The 24,352-nt window shown below is 40.6% G+C and overlaps 1 protein-coding gene across 1 annotated transcript; it reads left to right on the forward strand.

Annotated features, from left to right (window-relative positions):
• The first annotated feature begins 372 nt into the window (after window positions 1-372).
• Window positions 373-19,430, forward strand: alg6 (ALG6 alpha-1,3-glucosyltransferase). Its single transcript, XM_008288161.1, has 14 exons — window positions 373-519; window positions 781-865; window positions 1,820-1,909; window positions 2,619-2,707; window positions 2,863-2,945; window positions 3,690-3,754; window positions 4,486-4,671; window positions 5,843-5,978; window positions 9,898-9,983; window positions 11,356-11,440; window positions 11,631-11,701; window positions 12,896-12,964; window positions 15,322-15,514; window positions 18,451-19,430. The coding sequence occupies exons 1-14, from the start codon at window positions 438-440 to the stop codon at window positions 18,646-18,648; spliced, it is 1,518 nt and encodes a 505-aa protein (XP_008286383.1). The 5' UTR covers window positions 373-437; the 3' UTR covers window positions 18,649-19,430.
• Window positions 19,431-24,352: the final 4,922 nt, after the last annotated feature.

Below are 24,352 nucleotides of genomic sequence, written 5' to 3' on the forward strand. Positions count from 1 at the left end.
AATCAATTTATCATAAATCTAATCTCAATCAGTGCTGCGTTCCGAGTTGCAAGGAAATTAGGGAGCTTGATTCTTCCACTTGATACAAGTTGTAACTATAAAAACAAACAAAAAACAGATCATGGTGATACACTGACATCTCTGAAGTGAGTCTAAAACTACCTCTTGGACTATCTGTAACTTAACAGTTTGATAACGTTTATATCGCCTTATAATTTGAGCAACTGTTCGATAAAAATTAAAAACGTCCTTTTCTCCGCAGCGGTCACAAACGCCTCATGCCTTTCTCGGTGGTAACGTCATAATCCAGTGACCAATGAGCAGGCGAAACGAAGCCTTGTGGGTGACGTATACAGGAAATGTAAAAAAAGTGTTTGAATGAACCCATTTCTATCGGTTTTTTTTCCATCCCAAAAGCTAGTTTTTACCGGTCAGTCATGCAGACGTGGAGTCTCGTGTCAATTTGCGTTTTACTCGGCGTTGTAGTGAGATGGGGAGTGTCGCTGAATTCATATTCAGGTAGGAAGCGTGTGGAGCTCAACGCTGACATGCTACACTGAGCGTCTGGTGTGCTGCTTGTCTCAGTGGAGCTCACCAGATTTCCTACAAACTGCTGATAGGAAGTTGTTTTACATGTATCAGGGTGTCATTGTCTGCCTCTGAGCATCCACTCGCTGGCTTGAGAGCTGCTCAGCGCGGCTCTGGTGGCGTCTTGGTGTCATTCCTGGACGTAGCTAGCTTCACATTCTTGAGACTGACAGCTGAATGTTTTTCCTCCAGGGGCGGGGAAACCTCCCATGTTTGGCGACTATGAAGCCCAAAGGCACTGGCAAGAAGTGACCTACAACCTCCCTCTTCAGGAATGGTCAGTCTGCAATGGTTCTGCTGTTAACTTCTTATTGTAAATCCCTAATCTGAGAAAATCACACCACTGGGAAGGCTAGTAGTGCTAGGCTCAAGTTCTCTGGTTCAGATACTAAAGAATGCAAGTAAATGTGACATAAGAAGATGTCAGTAAAGACAAAATTGTCAATAGAAGCAGTGGCATTTTTTTTTCAAAGTACGAATAGGTAACAAATCAAAGAAAAAAACTTGACCCCTACAGTGAGGGAATCCTGTTTTGCAGCCATGGTTTGGGTCCACTTGCCCCCTTAGAGGGAAGTGTTGCTACAAATCAGTACAAAGTAGTTCTGGGTGATCTCTGGGGCTCGATCAGAATATTATCAGCATTGCAGTAAGGCCAAGCGCAATATCCATATTCCAGGAGTTGCATTTGTTTTTGGATAAAGCTGAAATGTGTCACAACATTTTATAAAAAATAAAATCAAAAATAAAATCAATTCTCCACATGCTTGTTTGGTAGGGCCTGCAGCAAAAATCACACTACCTTTAAAAAAATAAATACATTTAAGTAGAAAAGAAATGCAAAACTTACCAGTCCTACTAAAATTGTGAATCATATTGTAATATCTGTCAAAAATTATCACAGGGGGATTTTAAAAATGTGTTTTTTTTGCACATCGTTTAGCCCTAGTGATCACCTTTATCCTGTGATGAAACATTTTAAACCTGATGGGAGTGGTCTTAACCAGGATGACAATGCTGGGGTCACTGAATGGTTTGATGAAAATGATGTGAACCATAAGTTATGGGCTTTGCAGTCATCAGATATCAAATTAATTGAAAAGCAATGAGGGATTTTGGCTGTCCACCACTACCCATCAAAATACCAAATGAGGGCGTGTTTTAAAAAAAAAAGAATTTGTCAGGCATTTCTACTGTTTTAGAATAAATATATGTAATATCTGTGCATTTTCAGGTACTTCAACACCACTGACAATGACTTGAACTACTGGGGCCTTGACTACCCTCCTCTCACCGCCTACCACAGCTGGATCTGTGCTTATATGTAAGTTATTTTGATTATTTAGAGAGGATAATTTACATGATGTGTCAATGTTCACTTTGGAAAGAGACAGAGAACAAAAACATAGCCCAAGAGAAATGTTACAGTTAGTTGTAGGGGTCGACTGCTGGGTTTTTCATCGCAGATACTGATAACCTTTGTTGCTAATCAAGGGGACTGATAACCAGTATTTTGAGCTGGTAGTCGTCTTGGTGTGAAAATTCAAATTTAATACACGCTCCACCACAAAACTGTGTTCAAATGCTTTTTCTTATTTTTGTTTGTTTTCCATATTTTTAATTAAAAGAGACAACATTTATCCTTCGGTGTTGAGAGGCTGCTTCTGGTGACGTGTCAAAGTAGTGCAGTTAAAAAAATAATTTGGTCAAGAATTGTTTTTTTTGTTTTTTTTTAAAAAGCAACAGTAATCACAAAAATGCTGGATTTGATAAACGAACCAGCCAATATTAATTTGACTCCTTGATAGATCAGTGTAAATATTGAGACTAGAGCAATAATAGGTCACTTTTAGGAATCAGAGAGTTTCCATGTGGTCATGTCAGTGCAAGTTTTGCATTGCCATGTTGGTGTTTTATATGCTTGTGTAATCTATTCTGTTTTCCATGTCCATGTTCAATCTGTTTTGGCAGCTAGAACAATAATAATCATGATTAAAATCAACAATTCGAAATCAAATATGGTTTTTCTGCAGAGCCAAGATTATAAACCCCGACTGGGTGGAGCTCCACAAGTCCAGAGGTTATGAAAGTCCAACGCACAAACTCTTCATGAGAACTACAGGTACAGTAACTGAGTGAAGTGAAAACGTCCACGATCCACATCTACTTCAACCTTTTAAAATAACTCATTAACCTTTTTACAGTAATGACTTACTACTGCTATGTATCATTAATTACAATACAGGTCAGATATGACATGATTTGTTCCTGTTTCAGTCTTGGTGGCAGACTTGCTGGTATACATCCCTGCTGTGGTTTTATACTGTTTATACCTGACTGATGGATCCTCGAAGAAAAAGGTTAGAGACGCGCTGATCACGACGTCTAATAGTTTTCCACTAAAGACCCACATCAGCTCTTTTTCTCTCAGTCTGGGAACCCACCCTTATTAAAACAGATTACAGCACTGGTCCACCAAATTGGAGAATTATGGAGTCATTATTGCAATATAATATGATAATATGATGTTATTACATTTCCAAGAAGTTATTACATTTCAATGGGTCTACATACATTTACAGTAGAATCAATTTGGAGGGATCGTTTTTAATGTTTTGACTGTGTCTTACATCATCAAATAGTAAAACAAGATTTGCCTTTTAAAAGGATAAGAGGGTATCCCAGCATGCAACGCCCTTTGTCATCTAATGTTGAATGAGTTTTTAAAAGAAATGTTTTTAGCATTATCTTCTCACTTCCTTTGACTATTTTAATAAGATTGTTCTTTTATGTGTTATGACATGTGTAGTTCTGGTATAGTTCTGTATATAAATGATAACATTCAGCTGTAATAGACCCTTTTCAGAGCACTGATTCTGACATATGAAAGCAGGAAAAGCTTAGATGTAATAATAATAATAACAATAATAATAATAATAAGTGCTTTATTCCATCTAAGTGATCTAGTTTCAGGGTTTAAAATACATAGTGGCCTACTGGAGAGGATTCTCAGGGCACTTATTGGAACAGAGCCATCATTAATACTCCATCTGTGCTATTTATTCTATGACAAGTCAAAAGTTTCTTTCCCGTTTTCCCTCTAGGTTTCCACTCTGTTGTGCTTTCTACTCTACCCAGGACTTATTCTCATTGACTATGGCCATTTCCAGTATCCTTTGTATAAAAGTTAATTTCATCATTATTGACTTTGCTTTGATAAAAATGAATTGTATTATCTAATACTCACCTACAAAGTTGCAGCCTGATTTTACAGGGCCAGCTTTAGTATAGTCTCGCTGTGTATTATAATACGTACATTTTCCTACAGCCTTTTTAGCAACTTTTTTGAATTGAATTTGTGGAGATGAAAATGTAACTTTTGTGATTTTACTTATGTGTATCACAAAACAGCTGTCTACTAAGTAGCACATTTGAAAGAGAAATGTGACAACGTAGCTTTTCTAAAGCTAATATTTGTATTTGTGACCTCACAGCAATATCATATGACTGTTTACAGCTTTAAGATATTGTATGTGGAATTTTTACGCATCACGTCACTTTGATGTTCATGAAAATGCCCCTTTATCTGTAAGTTCAATGGAAAGAAACACTAGTTGACGTGGGACACAGTTATTTAATTTATGCAGTGCCCTGTAATTTGGTCTTATAATGATTTTAAAAACTCATGAAATGTTTGCTTTTTGCACCAGTCGCCCAAGCTCTTGTTATTCAGACAAACACAACAATGAAAACTGTATACACTAAGCATGCAAACTGAGCTGACCCCGATCAGCTGCTGTTTTCTAGATTGCTTGTCCTACATCAGCAGCATTGCGTTGTTTACATCCACAAAAAACAAACCTGACCTCTCTAGTCCAGTATTAACCTTAACGGTGTCAGGTACAATGGCGTGAGCCTGGGATTTGCTTTGTGGGGGATTCTGGCTCTGGGTCTGGGCTGGGATGTCTCGGGCTCCATGGCCTTCTCCCTGGCGCTCAACTACAAACAGATGGAGCTGTACCACGCTCTGCCCTTCTTCTGTTACCTGCTGGGGAAGTGCATCAAAGTCGGCCTGATGGGGCGAGGGTGAGCATCATTACTTTAGTTTTTTTGTATTTCTTTCTCTCTCTCTCTATGATGCGTTTGATTGTTTGCCGTGAAACGTGGAGACAGATGTTCCTGTCGTTCTCAGGATGGATTGTAATAACTTTGGTGATTTCTTACCCTTTAATCTGGTGTCGTGATTGGGCCAAATTATGTGTCCAATTAAGATTATGTCTACATGCTTGGGACATTTTCATTAGTCTCAGCTTCTTTTACTTTCTGTTTATAGCCAATTAGCAAATGTTGAAATGGGACTATGCCAAACTAAGATGGTGTAAATAATCAACGTTACTTACAAAACAAAACATCGGTGGGCATGTTAGCCTGCTCACTGTAGCATTTACGTCAAAGCGCGGCCGCACAGAATCACTAGCACGTCTTCAGACTCTTGTCTGAACAGTGTGGCCAAAGAACTAAAAATGTCAAAGATGTCAAAAAACAAGAGAGTAGAAGCAACAGCAGTAGCTACAATTTAATACTAAATGTCCCAAACAGAGCACCAGCCAAAAAAAAACCTCAAAGAATGAGAGGATATATAATAATGTGCGTGAAATCCTGATTATTTAACAGTTCTGTCACTGTGCATAGAACTGAATGCCCCCAGCACTAGACACCAGTGTATATGAGAGTCGTGTCCTCAGGAGAGTCACAGTGTGACTGAGGTAATCAGATTGGATGCTGTTACTAGTGTGTCCAGTGTCTGTTTATCTAGTAACAATGTACCAAGGGCATTTAGTAGCAAATGGAGAGCTGGATTAGAAGGCCCGGGGGGAAGATATGTCCAGATGACACTCTCGCCATGCCCAAACTCCTCAGCTATGCCTGTGTGTGCAACTTAACCAGCAGCTTCACAGTTACAGCTGACAAGATAGCCTGACCTACACTGAAGACTTTCAGCTGATGCATGGCTTTCACTGCATTCCTCAGCGCAGGGGTCAAATCCCAAATTTAGGACTTGCAGACAGTATGTACTAATTGTTTGAGGAATCTGAGTAGACATAGACATACCCAAGCTATGTGCTAATGTCAATGTTTTTATTTTGGGAAAATGGGGGTTGGAGAAAATGGTTCAATCGTTCTGTGAGAAACTGCTTATTTACGGTGTCTCTTTTCCTACCACACTAAGAGATAACGCTTGTCTCTCGTCATGTAGGCTTTTCCTGCTGGTGAGAATTGCTGCGACAGTGTTGGCGACTTTTGCCCTCTGCTGGTTGCCCTTCTTGTCCGACCCCAGCCAGGCCTTGCAGGTGGTCAGGAGGATCTTTCCCGTGGCTCGTGGTCTGTTTGAGGTACAGTGCAGCACACTAAATCAAAACTCAGCCTTTAAAAACCACATCCGAGAAGCTTAATCTTCCCCCGAGACCAACTCTTCATCCGTACAGGTCACATGCACACGTCCTGTTTCCAGTGAAGTCTTTGTTGCCCTTGAGGTGCTACAGATGGTTAAGCTTCTCACTATCCCATCTGGCTGAACCCTGAAGAATGTGTATCCTAGGGAAATGTGAGAAATTTATGAATAAATGTGACTGTCATCAGAGTAATCTGTTATGTTGGAACCCAAAGCACCAATAGCACAAAAAATGTGAATCATTTTGACTCTAAAAATAAGAGATTTGTGAATGGCTTCTTAGAGAAATGATATGTACTGCTATTTTTGTTATGTTATCAGCTAAAATAGTTGTGGGCATCAGTGTCTTCAGATCTTCTTGACTTTGGTTTGTGGCTGCCCTTTAGGCACAGAACACTATGAGACACTAAAAAAAGTAAATCAAAGTAAATATTAGAGGGCACAGAGGGCCATAAAATGGCAAGGGTTATGTATTTTTTCTTTTGACATTCTGAAAGAGCAGGGGTAAGTGTTCAACTTGTGTGTGTGTGTGTGTGTGTAGGTGTGTGTGTGTGTGTGTGTGTGTGTGTGGGGGGGGGGGGGGGCAGAAGTGAAAGTGTGGCATTGACAAATGTACTCAAGTTAAAGTACAAAAGTAAAAGTACTCATTGTGCAGAAAGGCATATTTTAACCCTCCTGTTATCTTTGGGGTCAACTTGGCCCCATTCAATGTTTAACATCTCTAAATAAGTCATTGACATATTTTTTCAGTTTTATTTAAAGGCTATTTACACATAAACTTGGGTGACAATTTTAATTATGATATTTTCTGGAGGCTTAAATTGCTGGGGTCAAATTGAACCCAAGGATAAAAGATGTCAGTAAATCTGAAGGTAATAGGAGCGTTACGTACGTGTCATGGTAACATCCATATGAACGATAGGATGAGATAGTCCTCTATTAATACCATAGTGGCTGAATTTGCAGTGTTACAGCAGCAAAGGGAATTGTGCAAAAATTGTAGGGACATCAGTAAAAACTAAAAACAAACAAGAAATGACACAAGTTATATAAGGACCCAATGTTTCCCAGCAGAACACTGACTTCACCTGTCAGTGGTTTTCATGCTGTAAGTGGAGAATGGATGTATTTTCTCTACTCTGTTTACCAAAAAATATGTTACATATTGCAGCTTACAAAATATTAGTAAAATCCTGTGATCAGTGCTTCTATTAGCGTCATACACAGCCCGTGTGGACTCCTCGTTCCCTGTTCCATACCCTCAGCATGGCGAATACCCTTCCACCCTCGCAGTGCTTAGCCAGTCGGAAATGGATACCCTGCAGGATCAAAGAAAACAGTGGAATAAAATTGGTGAAAGGTCAGGAGATCGGTTTCACTCTATCTCTGGGAGGTGTCGGGGTTCAGGATGTACAGTAGGAGGATACAGATAAATCTTTCTAATTTATGGCTGACTTGTTTTCAGCACTTCAATGTACAGCCATGTTCGAGCCACAAGGACTGATGAGTGGGGCCAACCCTACACCTAAAGGCGTATCAGAGCACATCCGACAACTGCTGCCTGCTGCATCTTTGGAAAACAGACACATAAGTGTATGTTTGACTGTTGTACGAGAACACGAGTGCATATTTGTACTCTGTGGTCAGTCAGTTATAGCGTGGTCATTGGAATATGATATTAATTAAAAAAGGAAAGCGATGATAGCGAACAAGAGTACTTGAAACACTTCCGCTGTCACAGTGTTGAAAGCTGTCATGGAAGAAGCAGAGGTAAAGTAACTGTGTGTGTATTCGTGCTCGCATGCGTGACTGACAGCTCAGAGGCCAAGCTTTGCAGCTCTCGTTTCGAAAACCCCATAACCCTCCCCCTTCCCCTCTTTCATCCCCGTCCCTGACGTGGCACCCACCACAAGGTGTCATGGATGTGAGAAGTAATTGAAAATTCTGCCAGGGGAGCGGGCGGCAGCGTGCAGTATTTGTTCAACGAAATGATTCAAACATAATACACAGGGTGTGAGAGACACTATACTCCCGTGAGACGACAGCATGAGGGGCTGCCGGGCTGAGTGGTCTCGAACTAATTGTGAAATTGTGCACGTAAGCAGACACTTTGGACAAGGAGACAGGGGTGAGAGGGGGTGGTGGGGAAGACGAGGGCCGGTGACTGGTGGTCCCGGCGGCTACTGGGAGGGAGCAGTTGTAAGTTTACCCACTGAGCTGCATTCTGGCGTCTCACGTTGCTGCCTGCTCACAAAAATGGCACCAAATGCTTCTCGCTGTGAAATTCCATGCTAGCTTATAGGTGAAGGAGCCACGCCGCTCTCACCCCCTTACATTTGCCGATGGGTACCCCCCCCCTCCCCAATGTATTCATGTGTTGCCTTCAGGCGGCGTCCAGGAACATTCCCGTAGTGGTTATTTGGAGCAAGGGAAGCAGGGAGGAAAGAGAGGGATGGGGCTGAGATAACACAACACTGGACGGCCCGGTGCTGCTGACTAGGCTGCCATTAAGATCCACACAGCTGTGCACTGAGCAGCTGTAGCGCAGAAAGGAGAGAGAGGAGGCCAGAAATAGTTTTTCTAGATGGGGGTCACACACTAAAATCCATCCAGAGCAGAATCATAAAGATGATCTAGACGTGCCGACTCTGGCTGTGTGATATCATGATGCATACTGGTGGCTTTGGCTTCAAAGGCTTTGATCCCTACGCAACTGCTTCAGCACTCAAATCAGCTGAATCACACACACAACGCCCTCCACAACTGACCGCCGCTTAGAAACTACAAGCACTTTCCAGCTGGTATTAAGGTTGTAATATCTCATATACATCATATGTATCTTTCATGTCATGTGCAGACCTCAAAAACATATATTATGTTAAACATATATTCAGAATATATATACATATATTCAAAAATCTCTATTTATTTCTTGTGTGTTTTGTTCTTTATTCTTAATCATCTTATTGTTATTGTTTCAGTGTAGAACAGGTGCATTTCACTGCACGTTATACCATGTAGAACTGTGTTTGTGACCAATAAATAAAGACCTTGAGACCTTGAAAACTTAATTTTTTTTTAGGTTATTTGATAAACGATATAGAGCTGAAACAGTCAAAAATTATTTTAAAAAGTGCTGTTTTCATTCGAGCAATTATTCAAATGTTCACTATTTCCATAACTGATCTATCATTGCTCATTTTTGTAATTTTAGTTAAGCAAAAATACCAAACATTTTGTGTATTTAGCTTCCCAAATGGGAGGATTTGTAGCTTTTTTCATTCCTTTTTTTTTGTTTTAAACAATATTTTTAATGGAATTATTAACTGTATTGACTGTAAATTACAAGTAATTTGAAGATGGTACTTTTAATAAGCAGTTAATCTGCAAACAATGTTAAGATTATTCAATATTTACAACTATTTTTTGTGGCAGTCCCAGCTTTCAGGAACTATAATTTAAATAAAAGATTTTTTTCTAATTATAAAGAGAAATATTCCAGCATATTGACATCATGTATTGTTGTGAGTCAGTTTGCTCTGTGGTTGGTCTGTATCTGCTGGTTATGCGGAAACTTCTCTGGTCTGACATCTGACCTTATGTCCCCAAGTTTACAAATAAGTCTCATTCTTTTTCTGACAGGGGAGTGAATTTATGACGAAGGGTTACATAGAAGTGTCCCTCTGGAATTCCTTCGAGGAATTTTTATTGCACTTTCAAAAAATAAGTACCTACAGCAATGCCACTTATTTACTGTCTCTTCAAACTGGGATTCAAGGCATATGTTAAATGTACTTTTTTGTGTTTTCTTCTGATATAATTTCTCATTTAAACAAGTGTGCCTGTGTGTGTGTTTACAGGATAAGGTGGCCAACACATGGTGCAGCCTCAACACCCTGATAAAGATCAGATCCATTCTGTCGGGCGATTCTCAGCTCTACCTCAGGTAATCCCTCTGTCTGTTTAACAAATGTCATGTTGTTGTTGTCATGTTATTCTCCTCTCGCTCATTCATTCCTTCTCTGTTTTGTTGTGTCATTTTATCCTTTTTTTTTTTTTAACACTCCCTCCCCGGGGACTCTTTTTACACCTCTCATTTGCTGGGAAAGCCGAGCTTGTCCTTGGGAATACAGATTGCGATCGAGTTGGCTGAAATCAGATCATCCCTGATTGAAACATCTTATGACGAACTTCTGACCATGAACTCTGCTGTTTTTAGAAAATGCCGTGACGAGACGATTGCCTAAGGAATACTAAAGGATGTGGTATACACAGAGATGAAAGCGGAATAAATCACTTTGACTGCAAAATAATTTTTTTTCCCAAATGTTATGGATCATGTGCTTTATGAGATGACGTAATACTATAACGTGGGTTTGAGAGACAAATTTCAGATTCTCCACAGAGAACCACACAGATTAAAAGTTATTTTGACCAAAAGCCGAGGTCCTGTGCACGCACAGTCAGAAAAAACTTGATGCAACAGTTGTGTCATGGTGGAGCCTGCTTAAATAACCCAGCACGCTAAATTTAGGAGTCCTATGTTCGCAGCACGGACACGTTTCTGCCAGACTGCTAAGTCCCGGGATCAAGTTGGACTTCTTTTACTGTAGTGCATTTCAAACAAATGAAAAACACTCTTGTCTTTTTGGCGCAGGGAGTGGATTGCTAAATGCTCTGGTGTGGGTGTACTGTGTACATAAAATGAATCAGCTGTGAAAAGTGATCCATGTCCTTCCGGACCGCAAAACCCTGCCCTGCACATAACACACGCATGGCACGCTCGCTTTCATACACACTAAGTACCCACTTACTGGTCCTTCATTACAACTATCTATCTTTCTGTCCCTTTATCCGGCTATCTGTCTTTATCTACTTGGATTCACTTCTCTCTGTCACTTCTACGATTTGCAGCACGGTCGTCCTTGCACCTCGAACTGAATGCCGCCCGACCTCTCGGCACATTAAGACACATTCACTCTAACACATAGTCGGTCTCTTCCGGTGCCTCCACCCCTAGCAGGTGACAATTGAAGGGTTAAACTAATGCCTGGTAACCCTGAGAAGGGGCCATTATTTGGTCAGTTCCCACACAGTTACAGATCAGTGAGTGTCTAAAAAGAAGTGACGCAGTTGAATTAGGATTTATTACATCGATTGTCTCCACTTGACATCAAAATCAAATCATTTAGTGCCACTGCAATCACACGCAGATAGAATTAAATTACACTGCCTCCGATGTACAGCTGATTCTATCGCTTTCTGCTGTGTAATAATTTTTTCCCTGCACTAACATCCTCTCCCATTTTGTTTTTCAGTTTAGCCTGCACTCTCCTGGCAGTTCTACCTTCCTCGTTCAGACTGCTGACAAAACCTACCTTCTGGCACTTTAAGCTGGCTCTGGTGAGTGTTTCTAGCATCTGATATGAAAATAGTGAGCCAAATACTGCCGCTCCTGTTACAGAGATTCAAACAGACATCAAATTTAATATTTCAAACATTTTTTTTGTGTGAACATGTATGATGTCATACACTAACTCTCCCTTCCTTCCGATTTTAAAAGTGAAGCTCATAACCTCAATGTCACTTTTAGGCCAATTCATCTCTGGCATTTTTCCTCTTCTCCTATCAAGTCCACGAAAAGTCCATCCTGTTGGCTGCCTTGTAAGTACAAGAGGAGATAATTGTAACTTCTTGAGGTTTGTCTCGCCAGATGACAAATGTAAATGGTGCTTTCTCTGTCTTGTAGTGATATGTGAAATATTCATGAGTATAGATTTAATTTCTACTCGCAGAGGAGCCGTTCGCCTCAACCCTACCACAAATCTCGGGGTATGTCTCGCAGATTATTAATGATTTGAACACACATGCATTTTGTAAAACTGACGTCATCCTCCTGCTGTACTCCCGGAGGTGCAAAAGTGACACCTCTGTCTAAGTGCGGACTTGCTAACAGAGAGGTTACTCACCTCTGTCATCACACTCACAGACACAAACCCAGCTTCCATTGTCAAGATATGTTTGTCTGAGTTGGGTCACATTTAGCCGGGTAAATACAATACTATGTGCGTGCGTGTGTGTGTGTGTGTGGCTCATTATCGTTTACCCCCATATGTAGAAAGCTGTAGGTAAGGATTGAAGCCTGGGATAGATTTGACAGCGAGGGATTTGGTTCCTAGATCTGGGCTCATCTATTAATCTAGATTAGGGTAGATTGTTGCTTTATTAACTATTGAGTTATATCTCCCACCTGTCCCCCTGAATCAATCAGTAATGCATGTCCAGGGATTAGGAAAGAATGGCAGGCGGCAGCTCGGGGTGTTGTTTGCGCAGGATCAATTATTGGGCTGTAACAGGATCGCCAAAGAGCACTGACTGTAATTATGGGCTCAGGGACCGATGGAAAGTGCCCCCCTCGGAGCAGAGTGTACAACCAGCACTGGTGCAGGCGACCAGGTTCAATTAACAATAAGGCTTTCTATACACAGATGCACACAGACGCATACATATGAGGTATGTAGTCATAAACTTAGAACTTCTTGGCAAAACATATGCAAGTGTATGTAGATTTTCAACAATGATTCTAAGTTTTATAGTATCATACACGCCAGTGTTGTCTCAATAAAAGGTGTACACCAACATAAAATGCTGACTGCCTTGTGAGTAACTGCCAATAATCGATTTATGCGGATGTCCCATCGGATGAGTAGCTTAAATACTGTACATGCATGATATCGGTTCACATCCAGCTCTGACCTAACATGGCTTCGCTTATTCTCTTAATGTAAAATAAGGCATAATGTTAGTCACTGCAGAGTGTGTTTATTAATGACTATATCCAACTTTGTTCTTTTCTAGACCTGCCTGCCTCCTGCTCAATGACCTCCCCTTGGTGGCCATTTGGTTCCTGCAGGCCTCGACATTTAGGTAAGAAGGAAAGACTAGACTTAATCACTGACCAAACATGAAAGGTTGAGGAATAAAAGCTTGATATCTGTTTTTATTGTTGCCTATGACAGAGGCCTTAATAGCTTTTCATCGCAGAACCTAATTTTTGTGTGAGATCTATTCTCATGAAAACATTTTGTGCTGTTGTCATGCAAAGAAGAAGTGCACTGCCAATCTTAGTCCTAACTTCTAATATGAGGCATTGGTAGAGATGTTTTTAGACTTTGCTGTGATTTGAAAGTTATTTTAGTTATAAAGAGAGGAATGTTCTTGAACAAGTGCTGCACTTAAGATCTTTTATCACTACATGTACTCTTTGGGCTGGAGTGCCAAAAATGTTGCAGTTGAGGTGCCGTTCCAGTCATTGATTTAACCCAGAAAAGCTCATTTCTCAGTCTTAAAGTTACATTTTTAGAGTTTTGTTTCCATTAAACAATCTTTCCGCCTTAAAAGTTAAAATGTAACTCCACACCAGTGCAGATGAAGTCTATCACTCTATCTACAAACAACCCCTTCGCACTTGCTACAGCTCGAGCACACCAGCTCACCTACAACTTTACTCAAACGCTGCACACCATGCTACACAATGGCAGCTTGTAATATTGGAATAATTCAACCATACATACATACCAACCAGAAACTGAAGAAGCGTAACGATACAGAAAGCCCCATTGTGCAAGCCGACAGGATTGGTTTCTTAGGTTTGTCGTGTATTAAACCCTGTCTGTGTGAAATCCTGTTTTTGAGACAGTCTTCGATACACTGCATCTTCAAGAAAAGTTCAGCCATGGCTTTGACTGCTCATTCCACTCATGTGTTCTAGCATATAAAACGCCATATGGACATGTTAACAATGTAAAAACCCTGTTTTTTGCTAGAAGGGTTCTTTTAAACACAAGACTTTTTAACTGTTGAAATAAAAAAATGACACAATTTTCCTCTTACAACTGCATATCATGCATTCATAAACAATTAAATGCATCACTTGTCATTTCAGGACACAGCTTTTGCCACTGTTGCCTTACATGGTCTATGAACAGTCACTTATTGCAGCAAATGGTAACAAAATTAACTACAGCATGGCTTTATAACTGACATACAGAGTCTTTATGACTCTTCTCTAAGGGTCACTTGTGGCCACAGTCCTCAGCATAAGTAGTGAAGTCTCAATTTAGGAAAAAGATAGCTCTGTGGGATGTCCTGGTGGCTAAGCTTGCAAATAAATAAAGCGTTCCACTGTCACATGTCACCTCTCTATATTTCTCCCAGCGTTTACTGTGCCTTGTAACAGTCAGTTAAATGAGAAATGCCGTAGGAATAATCCTAAAAAGCTAAATGATATGCACTGTGGGTTGAGCTGAGCACCATGAATGGAAAAGACAAGTAGTGCTGCAAATGCTCCATCTAACTTTCACCAGCTGTTGTTAAATTCTTCCGGCAGCACTAATTGTTGTGCGTGTGGTTTAGTATAAGGATATCTGGGGATTACAAGGCATAGTCTGCATGCCTGCTGTCTAAGTGTGTTGTGTAGGGACAGGAGGTCATTCTGTAGCTGCTTCCCAGTACAGTCTGCCACAGACTTTGGCATTATCTGCATCCTCTACGGACTCTGTCATTTAAAAAAAAATACATCTTTTGTTAGCATAATTGGCCGAATGAATGCTCAAGCACGGCCATTTTAAGAGGACTGAATGCAGCTAGTCTGTTTAAATCGAGGAAGTATGTATTTCTAAAATGTTTAGCATTTATCTGCTGAATGGGTCTTTTTTTTTTGAGTAAAAAAAAGTGAATGAGCAGTTTGTTGTGAGCGGGCGGTTTTTATAAGCTGGGGTGATGTGCGATTTACTATGAGTCAACTGTTGTTCTTGCCCATGCCCCTTTGCTAAACTAAGATAAGCTCTGCGTGAATGTCAGAGCCATCTCTCCCCAGGGAGACAGCCTGCTCGTACAGGCCTGCAGGATAAAAGCAGTGTGATTTACTATCGCCCTTCTCTCAACAAACATGACACTGAACTTAATGATCTACTGTTGGACACGTGTGAACTTGTATTATATGTTTACTGCCTATCATATGTGGAGATGGATGGAGTTTATTTCTTTTCAGTATGCCCTCTGTATACAAAGTCAGTTAATGTTGTTACAAACTTCCAACTGAATGTTGTACATAAAAAGCGAACATAATACTATGATGGCTACGTCTTTACTTGATTATCGCTCTGTTTGGCACTATTCTGCATTACTCCAGGCAAAATACACAAGCTAAAAAAAAAAAAACAAGAAAAAAACCCAGCTGAATTCTTAACTGTAAATGCACCATTGTGTTTGTCTCTGTGCAGCATGCTGCCTCTGTTTCTGAAGGACGGCCTGCTGGTGCCCTACGCTGTGACCTCCTTGGCCTTCCTCTTCCTCAGTATCTATCTATTGTCTGCACTGGATCACTGCTCAGAGGACGAGCTGAGACTGGGAGCCTACAACAAGCTGTTTTTCTGTCTACCCAGAATGGACCTGGCTCGTATAGTGAGATGGAAGGTCAGTGTGGCCCGCGTGCTGCTGTAATAACGAACAATGTAGCTCCCAGTATCGACTGATTTGCGGGTCAAACAGAAATATATGCGTGCAATATTAAAACTAGGCTGTTTGGTTGTGAAGTAACTCCACTTTTATACACTTTGGACTACATAATCTGTCAATACACTTAAACATGACGCCCTGTGATAGGCTGGCGACTTGTCCAGTCCAGGGTGAATCTTGCCATCGCCCTAAGTCAGCTGCCCTATGGAGGATAAAGCGGTGTATAGATAATGGATGGATAGATGTAAGCATGCCCTTAGAAATATATTCATTATATACACAGATCTGCCACGAAATTAAAACCACCTGCTTAATATTGTGTACCTCTCTGGGACCTCTGGGGATGTCCCGTGGTGTCTGGCACTGGGATGTTGGCAGTTGATCCTTTAGGTCTTGTGGGTTGCAGGGCGGGGCCTCTGGGTACTGGGCTTCATCCAGCGCATGCCGTTGATGCTTAATTAGATTGGGAACTGGGCAGTTTGGAGGTCGGGTCACCGCCTTGGGTTATTGGTTGTGCTCCTCGAGCCGTTCCCTGAGCAGTTTTTGCAGTGTGGCAAGGTGCATTTTCCTGCTTGGGGAGGACTCGCCCTAGTTACTATTCGCTTTAATGCATGAGTCACTTAAAATACGATCCATTAAAGCAAATAGAATAAAAAAAACAAACAAACAAACAAAAAAAACAATACAAAGAATTAATTCCACCTATTATTTTACTCTGTGAGTTTGTAGCAGTGAGTTTGTAAATATGACTCTGATTTCACGGTTTGTGGTGCTGTTCCAGAAATGTATATAGGTGGAGGTAACGTCTATCATTATGGTTGCAGTTGGTTGCTAATAAAAGTTAGTAATAAGGTCATAACGATTACCTTCGACCTTTACCACAAATAGTGATTGCAATACTTTACATAGAGCAGATAAAAATACTTTGAAACCCCTGTGTATATCTTGTTTGTTTAAGTTTAAAATATGGTCTCTTCTATGTTGTCGATTTGCTTCAAGTAAGGGAAATGCTTGGGAACTAAAAATAAACAAAACAAAGTTATTGCTGCTTGATTAAATAAAGTTTGTGTCTGTTCCCGGCGGGGGGAGGAAGGAGGAGGATGTCCAGCTGATGCATTTGTAATAAGAAGGGTGCTGATTTCACGATCCCAGGTGGCCTGTATTTTGAAAGTGGCACTAGACCTAAATTGCAAGCGTGTGAGAAGATATACCCAACTGTATAAATAAATATCATGTGCTGCTGTAAGCTGTGTAAGCTGTCCGGGGATGAACGCTGCTGCCAGCCAAAGAATTATTTATCACTTATTTAAGTTTCCACAGCGTCTGAAGTGGCTTCACCGCCAGCCCCTTAGCGACAGGGGCACCGGTAGGGTGTCAGAGATTAAGAGAAGGTGTCTTTTTATAGCGCATGTCATTAACACAGGTTTGCCTAGATATATTTATTTACACAAGCAGCATAAATAGCGAGCCCCGATGATGGCGATAAGGTTTCATGGGTTTTGGGTGGCGGGGCGGCTGTGGGCATGAGGTGTTTCCTCCATCTTACTCACAGACTTCTCCCTGGGTCATAAAGCCCGAATAGATACGTGAATGATCTTAGTCTGCCCATCATGTCCGTCTGTAACTCTGCAACAAGATAAAAAGTGGTTACATAGGCCTAACGATTAAAATCAGCTGTAATGTGATATTACAAGCCTCAGTCTTTTCTTTATAGCACCGCTCAAATAACCAATTTGATGTCTATCATTCAGTGATAAATACTCAGAGTGATTAGATTTTAAATTAAATTATTCATTAGTTTCATATAATGGTTGCAATTAAAATGAAGGCAAAAGCCAACAGTTTGTTTACAGCCCGAGGTGCCCAGCCTTTTTTATTGTTTCACTTGGAGAAGTTTGGGATACAAAATATAAATTTAATTATCGATAAAATCACTTTGGCAAAGGGTCGTCTTCATAAAGCCCCATTATTGGTCTCTTTTGTTAAGAGCAGCTTATCAGTCATCCTCTATCGGGGCGCTCAGGTTTTTCAAAGTAAAACGGTACGATGACATCCAGCTATGTAAAACTCGAATACTACAGAATTTTCTATGACAGTGAAGTTAAACACCAATTACACTGACCAAGAAAGCGCAAGAATAGTAGTTTCGAAAAATAATCTTAACCAAAGGTCCGCTAGCTTTTTCCAGAGGTTTCAATCATGTTAAAGACCCTCTGGTGAAAATCTGATTTTTAACCTTGCTAATATGTCCATGGTGATTTTTATACGCCAGAAGACACATCATGAGTAAAATAACCAGTCAATACCATGGCTTAGCATTTTCACCTTCAAACTGTGTTGTGCTGATGACAGTTTCAAAAACACAAATTCAGACTTCTGCGGTTTCATACGTAACAAAGCTGCGGAATCAATCCTGTCAACTTGCAGGGTGGAACTGAATTATTTAAATATTGTAACTTACCATTGTGCAGCGTAGAGTAGTTTTACAGTGTCTAAGCAGAATCATAGGTGAGCTGGTGTGCTGAGCTGCAGTGCGTAGGGAGGGATGGGTGGAGAAAGACAAGGCCATTTTAAAGTTTGAAGGTATTATTGCCATGGAAAAACTTCTAAACATGTATTTTTGGTACACAAGTTTTTAGGGGTTGAATCCATATAAGGTCACATGATGACAACTGCTAAGCTGCTAACGAAGACTGTGAGATATGGTTGAAAGTTCCAGCTCCTCAGTAGACCTTGAGTTGAGATAATTTTGTTTGGCCAATAGGTCAATATTCATCTGTCTCTAAAGCAGCACCTATTTTTCCTCAGCCCAATCATTTATATGAAAAACATTTAACATGATGTTATGTCTCTTTTCAATTAACCAACAATCTCACTGTCTTTATCTGTTACAGTTCTACATCAGCGTCGCTGTCATGGCTGGCTTGAGCATCGTCAGCGTCGCACTGGTCCCTCCACCACATCTACCTGACTTGTTCCCTGTCATGCTGTCTATGGCTGCGTTCCTGCACTTCTTTGGAACGTTTGTTTATTTCCACGTTGTCCAGTTTAGCGGGCCACCCAGCAGAAAGAGCCAGAAGAAGAATAACTAACTTGTGCCAATGTTACACTCTGAGGTATATCTGCTCTTAATGTGCAAGAGCCTTTCACACATGCTGTTACGTACCAAATACAAAGCAGCACAAATGCTTATGAGGTGTCCTGTTGGTTAGAAAATGACTGTACTATACACTTTAGAGGAGTTCTGATATCAAATGAAAGGAAACGGTTCTAGTATTTTTCCAGTTTAACTGCTTTTGTGCAGCACCAAGATACATATTCCCTGTAACAAAAGCTCAGTCATTCCATTTAGCTTCACTAAATATGGCTAAAATCATGCAAAACAACCCTGCCTTTTTGAATTGTATTCGCCTAGACCATTGATACACAACCTGCAGGCTTATCGTCCAGGTACACACGCGCATTGTGCAGCCTCAGTATCTGAGTATAGATAGCCCTGTGCCTGTATGCTCAATCTACAGGAGGTGGCCACAATAATAAGAACACCTGGTGTAATGTTTAGTTATTGTTGGGACCAGAGAGATGTTGATTTAATTTTGTGGTAAAAGTCATGTCGGTGCTGGGTTTAATCACATTCTAAGGTGTTCCTGTTATTTTGTCCACCCCCTGTATGTCCTCAGGGGATTCTGATTAAACACACGCCTGATAGACTTTACTCAGGTCTTGCAGTGTTGATCATTTTGTATTCATGTGAACGCTTTTTTTTTTTTTTTTTTTTTACAGTTTTCTACTGTACATTTGTACCCATCATTAAAGTTATTTTGTACAAACTTAGTTTTTTGTGAAAATAAATCAAATTTCTCTACGTCCTAAAGTGAACATCCGTTTTATTGCCACATTGTTAAATGATCTGATTCAAAGCAGCTTCATATAAACTGTCTACATTAACCAAGCAGTTTGCTAAATCACCCCTAAAGGTCTGGCAGAGACAGAGCCAATAATTGGACAGAAATTATATCTTTCCAAGCTTTTACTCAACATCATTAAATATTCATTATAAGTCCTTGATACTACAAGGGTCCAGCACAAAAGACCTGTACATTTAAAACAAAACCAGTGACGCGAGAGGCCTTAAAAATAGATGATGGAAGGTGACATATCTGAACATAATGCTATAAAGTTGAAATACCACAGAAAAAAGGTACAAGCAATTTCTTTCTCCAATCTCTCTGCGAGTTAATGACAGGCATAAAAAAATCCATTACAACTATAAATGTTATCAGGTCAGCGAGGGTTTCCTGTGCATCTGAGGCTCCGGGCCGGCGGCCAGTAATGGGCTGAAGGGACAAATAGGAGCCCAAGATCTGAGTTAACGCTTAACACAATGGACGTGAACACAAGGGGCCAATTAGAGGTTGTGTGAAAGGCGTTGGCTTGCTCTTCTATTATACACGTTTATTACACATCGTGACAGTTCATCTGAAAAGGTGCGAAGGAAAGTAAGAATTTACTTTTCCAACGGGACTAAGTCATATAACACAAGTAAACAAATAATTTCTGGTATAATTTATTAGTAAAAACTAACTAATAAAAAACTGCAGATCAGCCGCTTACTTGAACTTGTAGCGTTAGATTGCTTTGTAAGCACAAGACACAATTTTTGATAATCGATTATTGAGCCTTTTAAATTTGAGAATTATCGTGATACTAATATTGTTGTGTTTTTTGGTCCGTTAGAGGGACAAAACAGGTGATTTGAAGAGGGGATCATCTGAATTTAAGGTCGACATTTTCACTACTTTGACAAAAAAGCAGCTGCAAGTCATCATGCAAATCAGTGCTGGATGTAGTTTTAAAATGAAATATATTGTATACATCCAGTCATAAAAACGATACAAAACCAGACAAACAAAACAGTGCATTATGTGTCATATTCCCAGTCACAGACGGTAATCATAAAAAACAAATCCTCACTGCAGCAACAAACGGTCTTGTGTGCCTGGTTTGTAGTTTCAAAGTCGCCTTTAAATGTCACATTTAATAAGTGCCGTCTGTGATAGGGCATCAAGTTTATGTGCTCTTAAGAAATTAAAAAGTTCAATAAGTACACAACAGCCTGTGTGTTTCAGTTTTAAGTCATGGTAAAAATAAAGCCTCTGTCACCACCTAGCTGCTGAATCGCTATCCAGGATGCTTTATATCTGGTTACTATGACTCTGACGTTTGGGCGACTGAAAGACGTGCAATTAGTAAATATTGTTTCCTCTACGCAAAAAATTTGTGCTATTGAGACATCTTTCGTCTGGATTACCATATGTCTTGCATATATCAGAAGAGCTCACAGTTTTATATTCCCTGCCTTCATGATCCTAATCTGTACCGGTATAAGATTATTTGTGACGGTCAGGGGTGCTGAGGGAGTATTCAAAGCACCTCGGATCCTTCTATCAATCTCCAAAGTGGCCTGTATCAAAACATTAGTTTTGTTTATGGATGTGCTGGCTTTGTCCTTCACATGGCCTCTAAGGGTGATAAAGTGAGAGTTACACGATCCACCTTAGGCAGAAATAGGAAATGTTGCTGTGAACACCAGCTGTTGCTTAGGTCGACTCGGGCAGCGAGAGGCCTCGGCCTTCCCAGGCGCTGCCAAATAAAGAGACTACTGTGTTGTGTAAGACAGTTTGCCCCCCCCCACATTTACTTTTCAAAAGGTGTTAAACTGCACAGGTGGGGAGGATTGCATAGTTTTCGCCATAAAGGGGATGAGGGTTGCCATCTGAAAGAACATTATTTGCACAGCGTTGCAGCATTGTGGTTAATGTAGAATCAACATTTGTCAGCTGCCAGACAGAGGCTCCGGCACAGAGACGGGGTCTGACATGTCAGAGGATTCGCTCTTACCGTTTCAGACGCTTCTTCCGCAAGTGAATGACGTCCTCCAAGACAGCTCGGCCTCACAACTGACAGCGCAGATTCCACATTCATCTCCTGCCTTATCTCCGCGGGATCATACGCACAAGAGGTGAAGAGCAATTCCATTAGCTGTCAACAGCCGAGATGCCTCGCTAACAAAAACCTGGGGAATATGGGAGAGGAAAACATGATTGTAACCCCTCTGGCACCCAGTGATATTACACACACCGCAGTCACTGTCAAGATTGAATGTTCACGAAGAAGAGCGTTAACAGGAGGCACATTTTGCATAAACCAATGCTAGCTGTTAACAGATGATAATGTACATAGAGCAGAGGGTTTCTGTCACTTTTATACAGTTCATTCAAAATTAGGGTTGAAGAGGATGACTGTGCCTCAGCTCACAATTGGTTTCAGAAAGTTGGAGGAGGAGGAGGAGGAAAAGAGAAATGATAAAATGCTGGCTTTGCAGTGATCAGGGTTGTAATGAAGGCAACACAAGTGGCAGAGAGATGTGCAAAAGAAGATGCAAAGACCAGCAATCTCAAGAAATACATTCCATCCCTTAAAAACTATACCTTTTAATGATGCCAATTACTTTATAATCCAACCCGTAACTGTATTTTTTCCACAAAAAAAGACTTATTTGCTTGCCACATTAAGACACGAGCATTTACATTTTTTGCCACGTAAGATAAAATGCAAGGACATTTACTGAATCAGAAATTACATCTAAAAAGACTGCATACTCTGCAATCTAAAGTGTCGATCGAAGGCCACCGGCTTCACTTGGACCAAAACCATCTAATATACAACTCTCCGCTTTAATTGCAACCATGTGTTCAAACAGAAAGCATAAAACTCCCGGTGGGTAGGTGGCATCTGTCCATGAGCCTTCCTACGATTGATGTGCCAGAGTCCGGGAGCTGCCTGGGCCGGCAGCCCACGACCTGCGACACAGTCCCATCACTTTTATGACATCTTAAGGAATCTTTTTAATACAGCCCATTACTGCTGACATACAAATCTTCCCTAACGTGGCCCCATCTATGGCCTGATCAATTTTTACACTGCTGAGCTGTACCCTTTCCCCTCATTTTGTCATCTCAAAATTCATATTATATAGGATTTCCTTATGGGAGAAAGTGCAATAAAAATATGTTACCACTCCGAAGATGTGCACAAGTCAGTACCTGGCCGTTTCTAAAAATCTTCAGAGAAAATAAAATTTGTTTCTGTAGTAAGCAGAACTGTTTAAATGTTATTTATTTTTATGTTCCTAAGAAAATATATTGTGAAGTGCAGCATTGATTTAGAACATAACCATGTCTCGATACGGGTTGGAGGGGCTGAATTTATGAATCCTTTGCACAACTCCTTTAATTGAATTTTCCAAATCTCTCACCACACACAAATAATCAATACACACTGCTGAGGGAAACTTGCCTCAGAATTATTAGGGCCTTTCTTTTTCAATTTTGTAGTCATCAGCACATACAGGCGCTGCGGGTATTTGTAATGCTGCGACTATACCCAGAGGATTTATGCTCGCCCCAAGCCTGATTGCTCACTGAAAGTGACTTCTTTAGAATGCTTACTGAAACTTTTGTTAACCTTAAAGGACAGTCGTAAGCGCTTCTTAATGCTGTACTCTCACTCTGCGGAAAGTAGTTTTAACTATCGCAGCAAAAGGTGGAAAAGGGGGATGACGAGACGGGGAAGAAAGGGTGAGGGGAGGAAGCTAGAGTGAAGTAGACAAAGGAGGAAAGGCCTGTAGGGTTTAAATGTCCTTGTGGATTAAGTCATCTGATTTACCAAGAGGGTGATGCTCCAAGGCTTGTCTGGCCGCCTAAGAAAGTGTGACCATCTAAAAAGATCTATTTCTGGTAGTTTGTTTTACCATACATCTACACGCAGACAACATGGAGTCCAAAAATCTTTGTGTCTGAAGTGAATATGCTTTTGAGGAATAGAATTAATACAAAAATGCTACACTATGCTTTAATATGTACCATTATGCCTTAACTGTGGCAATAGTGAACGCTATTTAGCAAAAGCAGCATAGTCTTGCTTTAATGGAATAAACAATTATCGGCCACAACATTAAAACCCTAATATTGCACAGGTCTCCTTTGCGCCACAAAAACAACTCTGACTTATCAGAGCTTGCACAAGGGAACTTTGGCAGTGTCCTATGGTATCAAGCTCTGTGATATTGGTAACAGATCCATTTTGTCCTGTGGGTTATGGGGTGACGTCTCCGTGGATCGGGCTGGTTTAAGGCTGATCCACGGAGGCTGGCTTGGACTCTTTGTCGTGCTCCTCGAGCTGTTTCTGAGTAGTTTTTGTGGTTTGGCAGAGCGCACTGTCCTGCCCAGGGATGTCGCTGGTTCTTCAACAATGTTTTGATGGGTGGTATGTAACAAAGTAGCGCCAACATTATTAAAGAAAACTGCATTGTAACAAGATGATCCACGTTATTCACTCCCCCTGTTAGTACTTTTAATTTTGTGGCTGATTTCATGTGTATTTACTATTATCTGTTTAACTGCATTCCACATCTCAAAGGAAATGGGCCAGATAGCAACACACTGAAGTTTGACTTGTGGTTTTGATCTTTTAGGGAGACACATAGGTGAGAAAATAATAGGGTATTTTTTTACACCAGCACGATTAGTATGCACAGATTTTGGATTGAATGTGGCTATACATGCTTTGACCTAAGCTAAAGACGCATTGCTTAGGTATTGGGGTACCTGTTTGGTCATCTGAATTCATGTAAGATGCCCCAGTGTAGTTCTGTAAAGACTTCTGTAAATCCTGTTCAACCACACACACACACACAATGGGGCCTTAGCTCTTAAGTTTAATAAATGAACTAAT

The sequence above is a fragment of the Stegastes partitus genome, unplaced genomic scaffold (assembly GCF_000690725.1).
Source record: "Stegastes partitus isolate 25-593 unplaced genomic scaffold, Stegastes_partitus-1.0.2 Scaffold544, whole genome shotgun sequence".
NCBI classification, from domain to species: Eukaryota; Metazoa; Chordata; class Actinopteri; family Pomacentridae; genus Stegastes; species Stegastes partitus.

Bases quoted from the DNA above. Each gene is read 5' to 3' on its own strand.
- alg6 (XM_008288161.1), top strand. From the start codon at position 438: ATGCAGACGTGGAGTCTCGTGTCAATTTGCGTTTTACTCGGCGTTGTA. The intron at 2,946-3,689 runs GTTAGAGACGCG...TTTTCCCTCTAG, and splicing joins ATGGATCCTCGAAGAAAAAG to GTTTCCACTCTGTTGTGCTT. The intron at 12,965-15,321 runs GTAAGAAGGAAA...GTCTCTGTGCAG, and splicing joins CTGCAGGCCTCGACATTTAG to CATGCTGCCTCTGTTTCTGA.